At 40.4% G+C, this 17503-nt stretch overlaps 1 protein-coding gene across 1 annotated transcript; it reads left to right on the plus strand.

Annotated features, from left to right (window-relative positions):
- Positions 1 to 204: 204 nt before the first annotated feature.
- On the plus strand, positions 205 to 1735 carry LOC145903021 (retinoschisin-like). Its single transcript, XM_082991110.1, has 6 exons — positions 205 to 262; positions 654 to 845; positions 919 to 963; positions 1028 to 1180; positions 1299 to 1471; positions 1598 to 1735. The coding sequence occupies exons 1-6, from the start codon at positions 205 to 207 to the stop codon at positions 1733 to 1735; spliced, it is 759 nt and encodes a 252-aa protein (XP_082847236.1).
- The last annotated feature ends 15768 nt before the right edge of the window (positions 1736 to 17503 follow it).

Consider the following 17503-nt stretch of genomic DNA (forward strand, 5'->3'; position numbering starts at 1 on the left):
TCGCAATGTGTTGTGATCTTGTTTTGGCTCATGACTAATGGTTTTAAGACGTTTTATCCTACTCAACCACGTATACTGTTCAAATGGGTGTGAAAGATGTTATGACCACCAACGTTTTTTGATGTATGATGACATCCACTGCTGTGGCGAGGGGCTATAAATTGAAGTCGTGTGAGGAGAAACTTCAGGCAAGGTGAAATCAAGATGAATGCATATTACGAAGATCCCAAACAACTTTCAATGGCAGAGTCAAATAATCAAGGTAGTCCAGTCAATAGATAAACAGTAATACAAAATATTTGCATTTTTTTTGTCTTATAATAGATAGGCAATCTAATGGTAAGCAGTGTGGACGTTTTGGAGTAGGTCATTTGGCGATTCTGATCTCAGTTCTTTTTTTTCTTATGAATATTGGTGGTTTCCTGTTCATCATAACAAACTACGTAAGTCCTTTTAGGTCGAAACAGTGGCCATCTGTCTGCAGCTTATACACAAAACTACGTAAGTGTTTCCCCAGAAAAATTAAGCTTGTTTTTATACAAAAATCAACTTTTCAGCAAACCATTGGATCAAACAACTTCAAATCTATTCAAGGTGAAGTAAGACGGATTTTATCGTTTACGTGTCATGGGTTACAATATATTTACATATAGTTGACAAAAAAAGTTGTATAAAGTCGCCATCAATTGGTAACGCCTCGTGTATTCCGGTTCGTTCGACGTACAGTGTTGGATCAAGCGAGACTTGTGTATGCAATGAGGGATTCCATTCTACCAACTCAATGATTAGATATTGTCTTGAAGATGGAAATTGGAGCAAAATTATGTCGCAGTGCATGAAGAAAGGTTTGTTGCGCTTGTATTTCGGCATTATTGGAAACTGATTTTTGGTGGTTGAGCAATTCACTTTTTGTTGCAGGCGAAGAAAACAAAATCATGAGTATTTCAATTCCAGCAAATAGAGGTGAATAATTAAAAGTAAAAGAATAAGTAATTACAATCAATATCCGCCATTATATTTTGTTCAGATTCTTTGTGCAAATTGGGTTTGAAAACAGGCTATATTAAGGACAGTGCTATAACTGCGTCATCCTATTATCAAAACCACGACAATGCAAAATACGGTCGTTTAGATCTCCCTTATATTCCTTTTGTCCATGGTGGTTGGATTGCTGCAGCAAGTAAACAACAAAAAAATAATTATTAACAGTTGAATGCAATATATTAGCCGCATGTACATTTGATCCACTGTCTAACCCTATTTTCTATTTTCTCCAAAATATTTTGTCTTTACAACAGATAATGCTGATCAGTGGATTCAGGTCGATTTGGAGTCACCCACCAATATTACTGGCGTTATCACACAAGGAAGAAACAATGTTGATCAATGGGTGAGGAAATTCAAGATATCTTTTACAAGTCCCGGAGATTCTCACTGGAAATTTGTGACAGGAAGTGACGGACAAGTTGTTGTGAGTTTCAAAATTGGTTTGAAATCTAAATTGATTTGAAGAACTTTTCTTATTGTGCGCGTAAATTCGAATTGAAATGAATTTGATAATATCAGAATCCCTTTTACCTTTGTTGTCATATTTAAGGTATTTAACGGCAACAATGACAGAAACACGAAGGTGACCAACATGTTTGAAAAACCTGTGGAAGCTGTGAAACTACGATTGATTCCAACTTCGTGGCATGCCCATATAGTACTGAGGCATGAATACTTGACCTGCTAAGTATCTGTTGCAGAAAAATGTGCACAGTTCTTGAACGAAAAGTATCAAGCAAATCTTTGTATACTCTTTTGTATGTCAAAGTGCAAATAATTTTAAAGTTTTTGTATTATTTCAGTAATTGTATCGGATTATTATTATTCTTTTGCAACAGATTGAATGTATCCGTGTTTTAGTCGTTCTTTGTAGAAATGAAATTTTCGGATTTGAACAGAGATAAAGTTCCGGCAAAGTTGGGGTGCCGTTAATACTTCTTAGCAACAGTGGTTCTCGGTTTTCCGAGAAGAGTTTGCCGAGTTTTTTCTGCGCTGTCATTTTAATTGTTTAAAGACTTTATACCAGGGTTCCTCAAACGTTTTTGCCCTTGATGTCTTTAGTTAATAAAACTTTTCCGCAGCCTTTTGTTTTTGACTGACATCTAAGTTTTAGATGATTATTTAGAAGACATTTTAATAAAGCGACCTCAAAATCAGCCCATGTAGTGTATGGAGCGTGTGTTCGACAAGCATTGCAGTTAAATATTGCATTTAGAGTCACATTTGTGTGCCTTTGTTAATCTTAAACTTCGCCGTGAGTTATCGCGCACGTTCGTGATTCAAAGCTTAACAGACAGGAAAATTAGGTAGTTTTTGAAGCACTTTTTATAACAACAACACCACATCAACCGTAACGATTCCATTACCAAGGTCTTATTAGAGATTGGGGCTCTATGAGCTATTACACTCACCAAGATGCCAAGGGACCCACGGTTATCACCTCTTCGTGAGTATTTCATTTTCGTTATCAGCTTGACTATGACTTACATCCGCCAGTTTTTATTAACCCATTCTTGGCATATTGCAAAGCACTTCTCTGGCAGTAATAATGTGACTTTTCTGCATGCTACATTGCAGTGCAAACTTAATGTGATACAGTTTTAAGCACATTTAAATGACTGAGGTTGAGACACCAACGGAGCGCTCATCATTACATCTGACAATAAACTCAATTTGTTACTACATTGCCAACAGAAAGCTCCGTGTGTGCAAGTATTTCCACCTCATGTTGCACTTCGATATTGTTGTAAGCCAGTTAACAAATCGCTGCTCTTGCATTTGAAGAGACTAGAAGAAGCATTACATTAAAGTTTATCATAAGAGACCTGCATAAAAGCAGCCCAACGAACTAGGTCTCGTGGATATCATCTAGCGGAGAATATTTATTTTCTTGCTTAACTGTGGGCAAGCACGCCGAGACGCAAATGATTTATTATCCAAACGCATTTTCTGGGTATACACATATTCATGATGTACGGTTTATGCAAATTCTTTTGAACTTACTTCAAAATATTGAAAAATATAAGATATTTCACAGTTGATTACGTCCCAAAAATGCCATTACATGGTAGTTTAAAATTTTCTCTTTGTTTACCCTTGGCTACAATTTTTATTTGAAAAAAAGGAAAACAATATCTTTGAGTTCTTACATCTTCTATGAATAAAGGCATGCCAAAGTCAATACTTAATCCAGATTGTTGTAGCAAACATTATGAAGAAAAAGAAATAAACTCTTAGAGGAAGGTTCTTTTACGTTTTCACAATGCATTTCTGCATTGCAGTTTCTTTATTCGAAACGGGCGTATTGAACCAATTCTGCATTATAAACCAACAACCTGGGAAACTGCAACTAAAATGTGCGATTTTGTTAAATCACTGTTATCAAATACTTTTGGGATATGAGGCAAAACGAATTCACACAATAAACTTTACTTACAAGCAGACATGACACGTTTGTTGAAGGAAAAACTAACAGATCGAAACAGTGTCCATCTGTATGCAGCTCAAATAAATCATATTATTGGCTCCACTTGCTTATAACTTAACGTATTGGTTCTGTTCCGCTTCTTGAAGCAAGTCTTTGTTTTTGGTGCGGTATATTGCCAAAGTAAGTATAGAATTCTGAATTTTGAGTAACAAGGAATTAGCCTCATGTTACCAAAACGTATAGATACCTTTGTGTCTTGAATTCGGTGACGTTACGGTTAAATGTCTTCCACTACAGCTTGCAAACCAGACATCAACGACCCAGTGTGCCAGAAAATGGTGGAATTAAATTTATGTTCGACTTCAGTGGCAAGGGAGAATTGTTATGAGAGCTGGCAGCAATCCTAAAGAGTGTAACGGTGAACTTTATGGTGTTTATTGTGAGCCTACATATAGGTAGATATAAGGATTTTTGTAAAAATGTGTGTTTCCATCCTGATTCTATCAATCGCATATATCTTTTGTCTTGTTGTTTTTAAATGAGAACAAATAAATGCAATTTTTAGCCGTAATGTTTTGAAAACTTTGCGGCGACTTTTGATCTGTCAACAAAAATAATTTCGTTAGCGACCTAATGGAAAGTGAGTGTTGACCTGCGGTCACTCTCTGTTTGGACATAAACAGTTCGGCACCACGTTTGCATCGAAAGTCAAAAATGTTTTAAGCTTCACTATGTCGCATTCAGTAACGCCACTTTACCGGAAATCATCGAATATGGCTTCAGATTACCAGCAGGAGTTGGATATGCGGCAGGTGACAAGGTGACATATCGCTGCAACACTGGCTACATTTTAGACGGTGTATCAACAAATGAATGTCGACTCAACCACACATGGACTTCAAGCGTGGCACCAGTTTGCATAGAACGTGTGTACAGTCCTATTATATTCGTGTCGGCTATAACAGTGATAACAACCACAATAAACACTATGTAAAGTTCTTCTAGTATTGACATGGAACATGTTTTTGTAATAAAAACAGGGACAGTGTGACCAAAACAACGCGTAGAAATGTAGAACGGAAAGTACTAGAACGCAATAAATGTTTGTATTTCAAATGTCAAAACCGCTGTATACTCGACTGAAATCGTTTCTTCAAAAAAAGGACTGTCGGATATCGCCGTGGTGTAACAAGATAAAAGTATGGTTGGCAATGCGGTAAATATCACATTGGTCATTCTACTACGTTATTTCTCAGAAAACTGACAATGCTTGAATAAGCGAAATCGATTTTTTATAATAAAATCTGCTGACGTTAATCCGAGGCTTGTTGCTTCATTATATTCACGAACTAAAATAGTTTGCTGTCGCAGATAAATAAACAATGCCTAACCGAGGGCTAGATCCCTCTACAGCTATTAAGCAAGTCCATATGCCATTCTCACGATCAATTTCAGAATGTCCGACTACGCCTACTATGGATGATGTGGTTCTGGAGACGACATCCCAAAGCTTCGTGGAGAGTCCTAGAGCCAGACTATAGTCAGCCACCTGGTCACTTTTACTTGTATCAAAAATGCATCGGGATATCTGATACAAGATTTTTCCGGAGCACACAATACATTTTCCGTGTCTATAAGTCGGCAGCCTACTTGAAAGCGCTTCATTCTTTTTTAGAATTAAAGAACAGTGGTATTCGGTAACGTTAGATCCAAAATCCTGTGTTAAAACTGTTTTGTGGTATGGTGCATAATCACGTATAAGCGTTGCACTTGGTTTCACAATATTTGTGGTAGTCTGTGAGCTTTTGTGAAGTTCTATAGTAATTTAACATTTTGCCTACCCGCGAGATATCATCTATCACCAATACCCGTATTTAACCTTCCCGATGCTCGACCATACTCTGTGCATTTTGCTTTTGTATTCAACAGATGGTGCTTGTTCTGCTCCTCCCATGATACTCAATGATGGCATCAGTCCTCAATCCACTACAACGGGGAAGAGGCACTTTATGGATGTAAGCCGCGTCACATACATGTTGGCGTCGCAAACAACCGCTGTGGCAATTGGACAGACCCGGCACCTGTTTCTTCATTCGGTAAGTTTGTAGGAATCTTCATTTCATTGGGGCGCTTTTTATCAATTAGAAACACTCCGTGCGAAGTATGAACACAGTTTTAAAGTTTGCAAAACAGAGTCGCCACCGAAACTTGTCTGCTCTACAAGAACAGGGGAGTCTGCACCCTTAGTCGTATCCGTGAAGCTTGTTTGGAGACATGCGATGCCTGCGGAGGTTTGCATATTTGTTAAAACGTTATATAAAACGTGATATCAGACACTGTTCATAAACTTTTTCATTCGCTTTCAACAATATTCAATAACACAATCCTGTTGTAGTGTTTTTTCTTTCGCGTTTAGATCGCACAAATTTTCCACCGGGAAACAACAATGTCATGGTGACAGGTAGTGGACCATTTACCTGAGGCTAAGTCGTGAACCACACACGCCCAATGCATCTCATGCTTGTCGAAAATAATCGGAACGTCTGCCTACGCAACAACATGTGGAGACTTCCCTCACCTAGCCTGCATGTCTTTCATCTGGAGCTTATGGAGAGATGTTAGATTTAATGATACAGGAAACCACATGATGACGTCTGATCAGTGATTTTCCACACTGGAAACTTTCTACTATTTTTGTATTAATGATGAATTACGCTTAATGTATATGCAGAATAAATTAATGGCCTTTCGGTCACTTCATAAAGTGTCACCCGTATTTCTATAAATTTCTAAAGTGAATTTACACAAAATGTATTTTTTAGAACAACAGATACTGGCACATTAAACAACATTTGGTGCGGCACTCACTAACAGAAAGAAGGCTAAAAGTAAGTATTCGGGCAGCAAACAACAGTAGTTATTCAGCTAAAAAGCGTATAGTTTAGTGTTAAACAGTCATGCATACACAATATTATAGGACATAAGAGAGCTACATTCTGACCTACAAATAAGAGAGTGGTTTGTATTGCGGCGCGTCGCAACGAAATCATTGCATTCAAACCGATAGCGCTATTCTCCACTCAATACCTCGCATGATAGAGCATTGATTTCTGTTCAGCATATATGCTAGTATACCTCGTATAGTAATAAGGCTCACACAACACAGCACTGTCATTATGTGAAAAACGACTAGAAATTCATAGGTGAGAGATGGACTTGTAGATTATATTCATGATGATCGTGTTTTACAGGCTGAATAAATTTGTAATTGATTAACATAGTGTTGGATAAGGATGCAGCTTCATCTTCTTTTTTTCTACAAACAAACTGTTTACAGGAGACTTCAACGTTTAGTCACAAACTTTATAGCTCACGATCGTATCTATGTGCATGCGCCGTCTCAGCGTCATCAGAAATCCGACGCGGCGGTGTTATTTCCCAATCGCTGTCAATTACCGCGATCGTTCAATTAATCAAAAAAATGCCAATGCTAAATAAATTTATAATTGATTGACATAGTGTTAGATATGGATGCAGCTTTACCCTTTTTTCTCTACAAGCAAACTGTTTATAGGGGGAACTTCAACGATGCTAGAACCACAATTAAGTCACAGCATAGCGTCATCAGAAATCCGACGCGGGGGTGTTATTTCCTTATCGTTGTCAATTACAACGATCGTTCAATTAATCAAAAACAATGCCAAACAACGTATGTGCTTTGCACTAGTGCAACTTGACCACAATACCCGCTGCTGTGTAAACTGACTCTAGGAAAAAAATTCTCAAATAAATTCACTTTTAGGAAACGGTATTCATTGATTGGTCGAGAGGTCAAATATTTTAATGAGATGGTCACTGATCGATATAAGCTAGTGATTTGTGTGCAAATTTTTTTTGTGTCGATCATTTACCACTTAAAGGCCTTAACGATTGCAATGATGCAAAACGTGTGGGTGACGGCAGTCATTTGTCGTTTATTTTATGTTGATATGCCAGGTGGCAGCGAGATGGTTACCACTAATTGACGATGTGATAAACGCTTTGCTTTGATGATTTATGGCATGATGTACAGTTTACTTTAGTTTGTAGATTTACAAAACCGGCAGTTGTGTTCCTCAGCTAAGTTTAAATAGCAATAAAGTACACGGACTGTTGTGCCTATACTGATCTGCTGACATTAAACTTTGAAACTCGTTTAGCCATTTTAAGGCAGAGCTCTCAAAGAGATCAAAATGCCAAGAAATATATTTTGTTCTGGACAATAGAAGTGAAGCAAACAGTAAGTATGCATTTTACATACATGACCTCTACTACCTAAGCCCCCAAAATAAGCGTAGCCAAGTATTTGCTTTCAGCTGTGAGTGGCAACATGGATTTTGGAATCAGTGATGTTAATGCAATCAATGTCTCTCACGTGTACGACACTTGTTACAAGTTACCACCCCTCTGCATTGCTGCAGTGGCATCTGGTGAGAGTCATCAGCCAGACACCTATCAAGTCGATATATTCGCGAATGAGGTTTGGGGATTCAGGGGAAGATTGTTTCGAACGGATGACACGACAGGTTGGGGACAGACAATTACGATGCGATGGATTGCAGAATTCAGTAAGTGGTTTATTGTTTTCTTCATGTAATTCACTGTATTTTTCTGTATATACGCAACTTATTATTTCCAATGATCTTCCAACTCACGTTGAACTTGTATGTGGCTTGTTGAAGAGCACATTTGATGTAACCCACTTTTTTATATATCTCTCGATAAATTAAAGTTGGATTTGCTTGGGAGTGTTGGTCGTGTTCTGTGAACACGCATGCCAAAGTTAATCGCAATGGCAAATTAATATCTGAGACGTTATTTTACAGCTGGAAATTACAGCGGTGATCCTTGCGCACCCGGTGGGAATTGCACCACTGATGTAGGAGTTCAAAACTGCTCATGTTTTAGTGGATACACAGGAGCAAATTGTACAAGTATGCGACTTAAGCGATACTGTTAATTAAGTAAAGACTGGAACGCAGTTTCTACAAGTACTACAATTCAGGACAGACCTTGGTATTCCTGTGCCGTCGAACAAGTTTCACATAAATTTTGAATGACAATCGTAAAATAAGGCAATAAAGTCGACATCTAATTAGTTGTATGTTACTGTCTTTCGCAGACATCGACGAGTGCTTGTCTAATCCTTGCATAAACGGAGGGACTTGCTTTGACCACATTAACAACTACACCTGCAGTTGCGTGACCGGATTTGAAGGAATCAACTGCGAAACAAGTGAGTACAAATACAAATATATCAGGGGTCAAATTAGGCACGTTGGGAATTTCTGTGGTGTTGCTTTTGTATAATGTTTATCATACTAAAGTTCAATGTTTTTCGTAGAAAAAGACTTCAATTTGCGGTTGCAGTTCCTGATTAAATATTGCGAGTAATAAAGTTTATAAAGCTGTAGTGTAAATCCTGTCCAATAAAAACACATGTGAGGTGATGGGTCCGCCATCATCATTTAACATTTACAGTGTCGACTTTATCTCACGAACAATATTTTCAATTATTGTTAAAAAGACATCAACGAGTGTTCTTCAAGTCCTTGTCAAAACGGGACGTGTGTGTGTAAACGTCTTTGTTCGTTTTGTTTTTCACACGCTTTATTTCTTTTTGTATTTTCACTTCACCTTCACTTTTACTCACATGTTTTTCTTTGTTTACTTACACTCACCTTTTATAATATAATTGTAATTATTTCTATTTTACTCGTTTTTATACGCCCGAGCAGTCACGCTTGCGTGGCAAACGTGGACAGTGATAATTGGTGTAAGTGCTGGCGGCGAAAAGAATAAGCGAAAAGCCAGGCAGTTCTCTTGTGGTGGCGAGTAGAAAGCACTGTTTTTATTGTGGCGAGAAGTAATTGTTGTGAACGCTATATGTGCAGTGGAAAGTCCTTTTTGTATAAAAAACAACCGTTGTTTTATCCGTACTTTTACCATTTTACGCTTTTATGCCTATTAGCGCTTCCATTTTATTACAAAACTAGCCACCTTGGTCGTGTGACTCCAGGTCTTGGCGATAGGCCGTTAGTGTGGAGTAACCTGGGCGTTAGCCGGTTTAGAGAGAAGCTAATTTCGGTTACATTTGGCGAGCACGCCAGGACTCTGCTATCGCTTATAAGGGGTCACACGGCTTTCAGAGAACTTAATGTCTTTTAATTTGTTTTTATCGCCACCGCGCTTTGTACCGGGACAAGATGTTGGCCAGTTTGTTGCCTTATTTGAATCGTACTGTGAGAGTGTGAAAGCTAGTGAGGAAGTTAAACGTTATCTTTTTTTGACATCAATTGATGATGACCTCCGCTGGCTAGTTCAGGGAAACGACAATAATGTTTTTCAACTGAAGTACGATGAGTTAATTAGCCGCGCCCTAAAGCAAGGTTCTGACCACTCGCGCCTCCATGAAACACGCGCAATGTTGTTTGGCCGGCGGCAGTTGCCACAAGAAAGCATTAAGGACTTTGTGTATGCTTTGAAAGCTCTTGGCGACAAGGCTTATCCTAGGGAGGAGGCTGTTAAAAATGAGGTGTTATATTCATTACTCTTTGTTGGCATGTTGGACCAGCACATGGCCAGATCCCTGCCGCAACGGTTGGAATATAAACGGGACTTTTGGACGGCCGCTCAGATGGTCTTGTCCACGCATGTACCGGAAATGTCCCAGGTTTTAGGCGTGTGTCGTCGTGATGTTCAAGGTCCATCAGTATCAAAACAACCGGAAAAGGATGCAGACATCAGCGTTCGAGAATTCAAAAAAACTGTGACCGCGCTCCAGAAGGACATTGAGCTTGTACGCCGCGAGGTGCAGCGATTGGGGAAACCAACACCACATCAGATGGCAGACAGGTTGGATCGACGCTGTTATGCCTGTGGTAAACCAGGACACTTGCAAAGATTTTGCCCAATGCAAGGTAAGCGCGGCTTTCATACCAGTTTTACGCCTCGCAGGAATTTCAATAAAAGACCTGGTACCCCTGTGACCCAAGAGGCAAAAGCAAGCGTATGTTTGAAGGACACCGAACCCAAAACTTCGAATCCTACCAATAATCAGAACACGAGCGAGAATCCCACCAAACCCCGATTAGTACGGTTTGTCAACATTTCTATCGCTTCAGAGCCGGTATGTGCTTTAGTTGATACTGGTGCAAGTGTCTCTTTGATTAGCCAAAAGTGTTTAGAGACGTTGAACAATGATCGCCTCAAAATCTCCCCGCTGGGCCAAAACGAACGTTTTTCTGGAATTAACGGTAGTTTGGTTTCAGTTATTGGGAAAATCACTGTAAATGTTAAACTGGGAGGGCTAGATGTACCCACGTGTTTATATGTCGCGTCGGGCGTCGCTCACCACTTAATTTTGGGTTTGGATTTTCTGCAGAAGAACCGCTGCAGTGTGTGTTACGACCAAAATTTGTTGACAGCGGGCCGCGCTAAGGTGCCATTACTCTCGTCGTCTTTCGTACAACGTACCAGAGATATTTGTGTGACCGATGCCACAGAAGTCCCTCCAATGTCGGAGGTGTGGGCCACATGTCGTTACCACCTTGACGTCTGCGGAGAAGACATCCCTGACTTTGAAGTGTATATTGCGCGAAGACCGGGGTTTACAGAAAAGATTGGACTCTGTACAGCGAACTGTGTTTCAACTGTGCGGAAAAATGAGGTAAACATACGTATAGCCAATTTTACCGATGACCCAATCCTAGTACCATCAGCAACTAGGGTTGCTGTCGCGATTCCAGTACACGCTTTTGGCAACGTTGCATGTCCATTATCGGATTGGTGTGTTGTTGTTGAAGACAGCAGTGTGCAACCTACAGAGGAAGTTTGCAATATCTCCTATGCACAGACACCGACCAATGAAGAAAGTTGGGAATGCATTCACCAAGGCGTGAGTATCGGACATGGGTTGTCAGCAACCCAGAGGGAGGATGTTTTAAAACTTCTTCGTCGCCATCAAAAAGCATTTTCGACATGTAACTTTGACCTAGGCCGGACTGATCTTGTTCGACATTCGATCGACACCGGGGATGCGGCACCAATCCGTCAACATCCTCGAAGAATGTCCATCCATCATAAAACGGAGGTGGAGAAGATCATCAACGAAATGCGAAGCCAAGGACTCGTGAGACCTTCAACCTCGCCATGGTCAAGTTCGATTGTTCTGGTGAAAAAGAAGTCTGGTGAGTTACGATTTTGCGTCGACTATCGACAAGTAAACGAAGCAACCAAAAAAAACAGTTACCCTATTCCCCGGGTTGATGATAGCCTGGATGAAATGTCTGGGTCACGTTTCTTTTCCACCCTTGATCTAAAATCTGGCTACTGGCAGATCCCCATGGACGAACAATCAAGGGAGAAGACAGCCTTTGCCAGTCACATGGGTTTGTTTGAATTCACCGTGATGCCTATGGGATTATGCAACTCAGCGGCAAGCTTCCAACACCTAATGCGTATTGTGCTGCAGGGTATAGAGTGGCAAGGAACACTCGCATACTTAGACGATGTGATTGTTTATGGTAGAAATTTCAACGAACACATGCAGCGTCTTGAAGATGTTCTTTCACGCCTAGAGTCGGCTGGACTTACACTAAAGCCCACGATGTGCGACCTGTTCAAAGATGAAGTGCGATTCCTTGGTCACGTAGTGTCAAAACATGGAATACGATGCGACCCCGATAAGGTACGATCAGTTAAAGATTGGCCAGTACCAAAATCTGTAAAACAGGTGCGTCAATTTGTGGGTCTTACATCGTATTACAGAAAGTTTGTTAAAGATTACGCTCGTATTGCCTCCCCCTTGCACAAATTGACAGAAAAGGGACGTCGTTTTGTCTGGACGGACAGTTGCCAGCAGGCGTTCGCCAGACTGAAAAGAATTCTGACAACAGCTCCAGTCCTACAGTATCCCGACTTTAGCCGACCCTTCGTGTTGGACACCGATGCCTCGGACACAGCCGTAGGTTGTGTTCTCGGTCAGGAAATTGACGGTAAGGAGCATGTGATCGCTTACGGCAGTAGGTCATTGAGCAAAGCTGAAAAGCATTATTCCACAACTCGCAAGGAATTGCTGGCCGTCATATTTGCGACTAAGTTGTATCGCAGTTATTTGCTCGGATCGAAATTTTTGTTGCGCACAGACCATTCATCCCTTCGCTGGCTGTGGAGATCCAGGGAACTCTATGGACAATGTGCTCGATGGGTTGAACACCTGGCTACTTACAATTTTGATCTTCAACACCGGCCCGGAAAGAAGCACACAAACGCAGACGCGCTTAGCCGGAGGCAACCGGAAGATGACGGATTCCCTTACACAGTTCGTGAGGATGAGTCATTGGAAGAGGTACTTGTACTTGATTTAAAGGCGGAGTACGGGTATGAGTCCACCCATGTAGCAGAAGCGCAGTATGGGGACTTAAGTTTGCGTCCTGTAGTAAAATGGGTGCAACAGGGTATAAGGCCGTCTTTTCGCCACGTCAAACGCCTGTCGGCAGAGACAAAACACTTATGGAGCCTTTTCGAGCGGCTATCATGTCACGGTGGGGTGCTATTCATTACTGACCCTGGTGCGGTGCCAGGTTTAAACGATGTTCAGAAAGTGTTGGTACCCTTTGCCATGCGCAGCGAAGTGCTGTCCGCGTGCCACGACCAGGTACACGGCGGGGGACACTTGGGAATGGCTAAAACCCTGAGCAAACTGTCACAGCGTTTTTACTGGCTAAAATGGAGAGAAGAGACCGAGGCTTATTGCCGTAAATGCGAACACTGTCAACGAAACAAGAAACCAACCACTACCACCCGAGCACCGTTAGTTCCATCACAAGAAATGCGACCGATGCAACGCGTTGAGATTGATGTGCTTGGTCCACTTCCGTTAACCAGGACAGGATACCAGTTTATCCTAGTCGCTTGTGATTTATTCACAAAATATGTTAGGGCGTGGCCTATGCGGCATCAAACCGCACATGAAACAGCGAGCATTTTGTTTCACAGGTGGCTAACGGTACATGGGGTACCTGAGGTAATTCACTCCGATCAAGGGGGGAATTTCGAAAGCAAATTAAAGGCCCTTTTAAAGTTATTGAGCAACACGGTATGGTGAATTACCTTATTGAAGGAGAGGATGGCAAACAGCAGCAAGTACATTTTAACCGCTTGAAAAAGGCAAACATGCCTTACCATGAAAAAGAACGCCGAAGCACGCAGCCGGATGAGCTCGGGCTGCACGACACAGACAATTTTGTTATCTACACACCACAAAGCGAAACACGCACGAACGCACCAACTGCGCAGGATACTGGGTTGCCTACACGGCCATTGATGGACGTTGGTCAAGGTTTGGGCGCCGACATAAATGACGCTGCGGCGACGATGAATGATAGCCGGCCACGCGAAATCGGCGACAAACCAAATTTTATCAAGCGTCCTAACGGAGTAGGACAATTTTTAACGTGGGGGGTGTAAACGTCTTTGTTCGTTTTGTTTTTCACACGCTTTATTTCTTTTTGTATTTTCACTTCACCTTCACTTTTACTCACATGTTTTTCTTTGTTTACTTACACTCACCTTTTATAATATAATTGTAATTATTTCTATTTTACTCGTTTTTATACGCCCGAGCAGTCACGCTTGCGTGGCAAACGTGGACAGTGATAATTGGTGTAAGTGCTGGCGGCGAAAAGAATAAGCGAAAAGCCAGGCAGTTCTCTTGTGGTGGCGAGTAGAAAGCACTGTTTTTATTGTGGCGAGAAGTAATTGTTGTGAACGCTATATGTGCAGTGGAAAGTCCTTTTTGTATAAAAAACAACCGTTGTTTTATCCGTACTTTTACCATTTTACGCTTTTATACCTATTAGCGCTTCCATTTTATTACAAAACTAGCCACCTTGGTCGCGTGACTCCAGGTCTTGGCGATAGGCCGTTAGTGTGGAGTAACCTGGGCGTTAGCCGGTTTAGAGAGAAGCTAATTTCGGTTACATGTGGACCAAGTCAACCAATACCTTTGTAACTGCAGCTCTGGATATTATGGCGAAACTTGCGAAACAAGTCGGAGAAAACGTTTACAAGTATTAACTCATTAATAAACATCAGTAACGCTTGTATTTCTTCTACTTATTGCAAGAGAACACGATAATAAAAATTTGAGAAATGTTGAACATTAGGTTTGTTGTGCTGCGATGCGTTATTGTAAACATTCGAAGTGCAGAGATATTTTTGCAAATATTTATCATTTCGATAATTATTCCCCGATATTGACGAATGTAGATCAAAACCGTGTCGCAACGGTAAATGTGTTGACCGGGTAAATTTATTTCATGTGCAGCTGCGTTGTGGGCTACACTGAATGGCAAGGGCAAATACATATAAGTTTTGTATAAAATAAGGCAATAAAGTCGAAATCTAATTAGTTGTATGTTACTGTCTTTCGCAGACATCGACGAGTGCTTGTCTAATCCTTGCATAAACGGAGGGACTTGCTTTGACCACATTAACAACTACACCTGCAGTTGCGTTGCCGGCTTTGAAGGAATGAACTGCGAAACAAGTGAGTACGAATATCTACCTGGGGTCAAATGACTTTTTGGTATAAAGTGATGTTGCTTTTGTATAATGTTTATCATAGTGAAGTTCAATGTTTTTCGTAGAAAAAGACTTCGATTTGCAGTTGCAGTTCATGATTAAATATTGCGAGTAATAAAGATTATAAAGCTGTAGTGTAAATCCTGTCCTATGTAAACACGTGTGAGGTGGTGGGTGTTTTATCATCAAATTTTTTAATATTTTCGGCGTCGAGTTTACCTCGCAAAATGTAATTTAAAACTAATTTTTAACAGACATCAACGAGTGTTCTTCAAGTCCTTGTCAACACGGGACGTGTGTGGACCAAGTCAACCAATACCTTTGTAACTGCAGCTCTGGATATTCTGGCGAAACTTGCGAAACAGGTCGGAGAAAACATTTACAAGTAATAACTCATTAATAATCATCAGTAACGCTTGTATTTCTTCTACTTATTCCAAGAGAACACGATAAACAAATTTTGGAGAAAGTTTGAACATTAGGTTTGTTGTGCTGCGATGCGTTATTGTAAACATTCGAGGTGCAGAGATATTTTTGCAAATATTTATCATTTCGATAATTATTCCCCGATATTGACGAATGTAGATCAAAGCCGTGTCGCAACGGTAAATGTGTTGACCGGGTAAATTTACTTCATGTGCAGCTGCGTTGTGGGCTACACTGAATGGCAAGGGCAAATACATTTAAGTTTTGTATAAAATAAGGCAATAAAGTCGAAATCTAATTAGTTGTATGTTACTGTCTTTCGCAGACATCGACGAGTGCTTGTCTAATCCTTGCATAAACGGAGGGACTTGCTTTGACCACATTAACAACTACACCTGCAGTTGCGTGGCCGGCTTTGAAGGAATCAACTGCGAAACAAGTGAGTACGTATAGAAATCTATCAGGGGTCAAATTAGGCACGTTGGGACTTTTTGTGGTGTTGCTTTTGTATAATGTTTATCATAGTGAAGGTAAATGTTTTTCGTAGATAGAGACTTTGCTTTCCGGTTGTAGTTCATACACATTAAATATTGCGGGTAATAAACTCTATAAAGCTGTAGTGTAAATCCTGTACTATAAAAACACATGTGAGGTGGTGGGTGTTTTATCATCAAATTTTTAATATTTTCGGCGTCGAGTTTACCTCGCAAAATATAATTTAAAACTAATTTTTAACAGACATCAACGAGTGTTCTTCAAGTCCTTGTCAAAACGGGACGTGTGTGGACCAAGTCAACCAATACCTTTGTAACTGCAGCTCTGGATATTCTGGCGAAACTTGCGAAACAGGTCGGAGAAAACATTTGCAAGCAATCACTCATTAATAAACATCACTAACGCTTGGAAGTATTTCTACCAACCTACAAAGTGCACAGATTTTTCAAATATTTAATTTTTAATTAATATTCCCAGATATTGACGAATGTGGACCAAACCCGTGTCACAACGGTAAATGTGTTGACCGGGTAAATTACTTCATGTGCAGTTGCGCTGCGGGCTACACTGGATCAACTTGTCAAACAGGTAGGACAAATCCATATTGTGGACTTGTTTCAATTGTTTTGTACACGTAAGTGCCGCAATCAAGTCTTGAGCCGTTTGAGGTTACCAACAATGCGTTGTGCGGTAATTGACCACAACCTGATTAACCTCGTTAAATATCTTCTCCAAATAGCGCTGACGTCATACTTTGTCAGGGTTAATATGTTGAATTTGTTCGACCTCAGATATCAACGAATGTGTCTCCTCCCCGTGCATGAACAACGCTGTGTGCCACGACGAAGTGAATGGATACCGCTGCACCTGCAGAGATGGTTTTGCGGGCAACGACTGCCAGAACGGTATCAGCAACTGTTGTGATGCTTTCAAAATTTTGAAACACACATTTCTTATAATTTCTACTAGCTTGTTGCACTTGGTCTGTTTCTATAGCAGTTTACAAAATCGACAACAATAAGTTAAAGTATTTCCGCGTATCGAATCGTAAAATGGGCATAATTTTGTCGTGTATTTATATCATTCAGCGGGTGATACTAGAGGACACAAAATAACTGGACTGGACTAGAGAGGATACACCAAATAGTTACTTAGTGTTTGTAATTAGTTGTTCAAGGCGTTCTCCTTATTGCTACGGATTTTCTATATTTGATAATATACAGAACCACATGATGACGTCGGATCAATCACCTTCCCCACTGAAAACTTTCTTCTATTTTGTGTTGATGATGTATTGCGCTTAATATGTAGAATAAATATATGACCTCCAATAACAGCATTTATCCAGCTAAAAGGCGTATAGTCCAGTATTAAACAGTCACGCACACACAATAGTACAGGACATACGATCGTTTTGACCTACAAATAAGATAGTGGTTTGCATTGCGGCGCGAAGGAACGAAATCATTACATCGAAACCGA

Source organism: Ascidia mentula, chromosome 5, assembly GCF_947561715.1.
Source record: "Ascidia mentula chromosome 5, kaAscMent1.1, whole genome shotgun sequence".
Taxonomy (NCBI): Eukaryota; Metazoa; Chordata; class Ascidiacea; order Phlebobranchia; family Ascidiidae; genus Ascidia; species Ascidia mentula.

What these genes read in the sequence shown, in the direction of transcription:
- LOC145903021 (XM_082991110.1), top strand. Translation starts at nt 205, where the DNA reads ATGAATGCATATTACGAAGATCCCAAACAACTTTCAATGGCAGAGTCA. An exon ending in GGCAGAGTCAAATAATCAAG is followed by an intron (nt 263 to 653) that starts GTAGTCCAGTCA and finishes ATTTACATATAG; the next exon opens with TTGACAAAAAAAGTTGTATA. An exon ending in GTCGCAGTGCATGAAGAAAG is followed by an intron (nt 846 to 918) that starts GTTTGTTGCGCT and finishes TTTTTGTTGCAG; the next exon opens with GCGAAGAAAACAAAATCATG.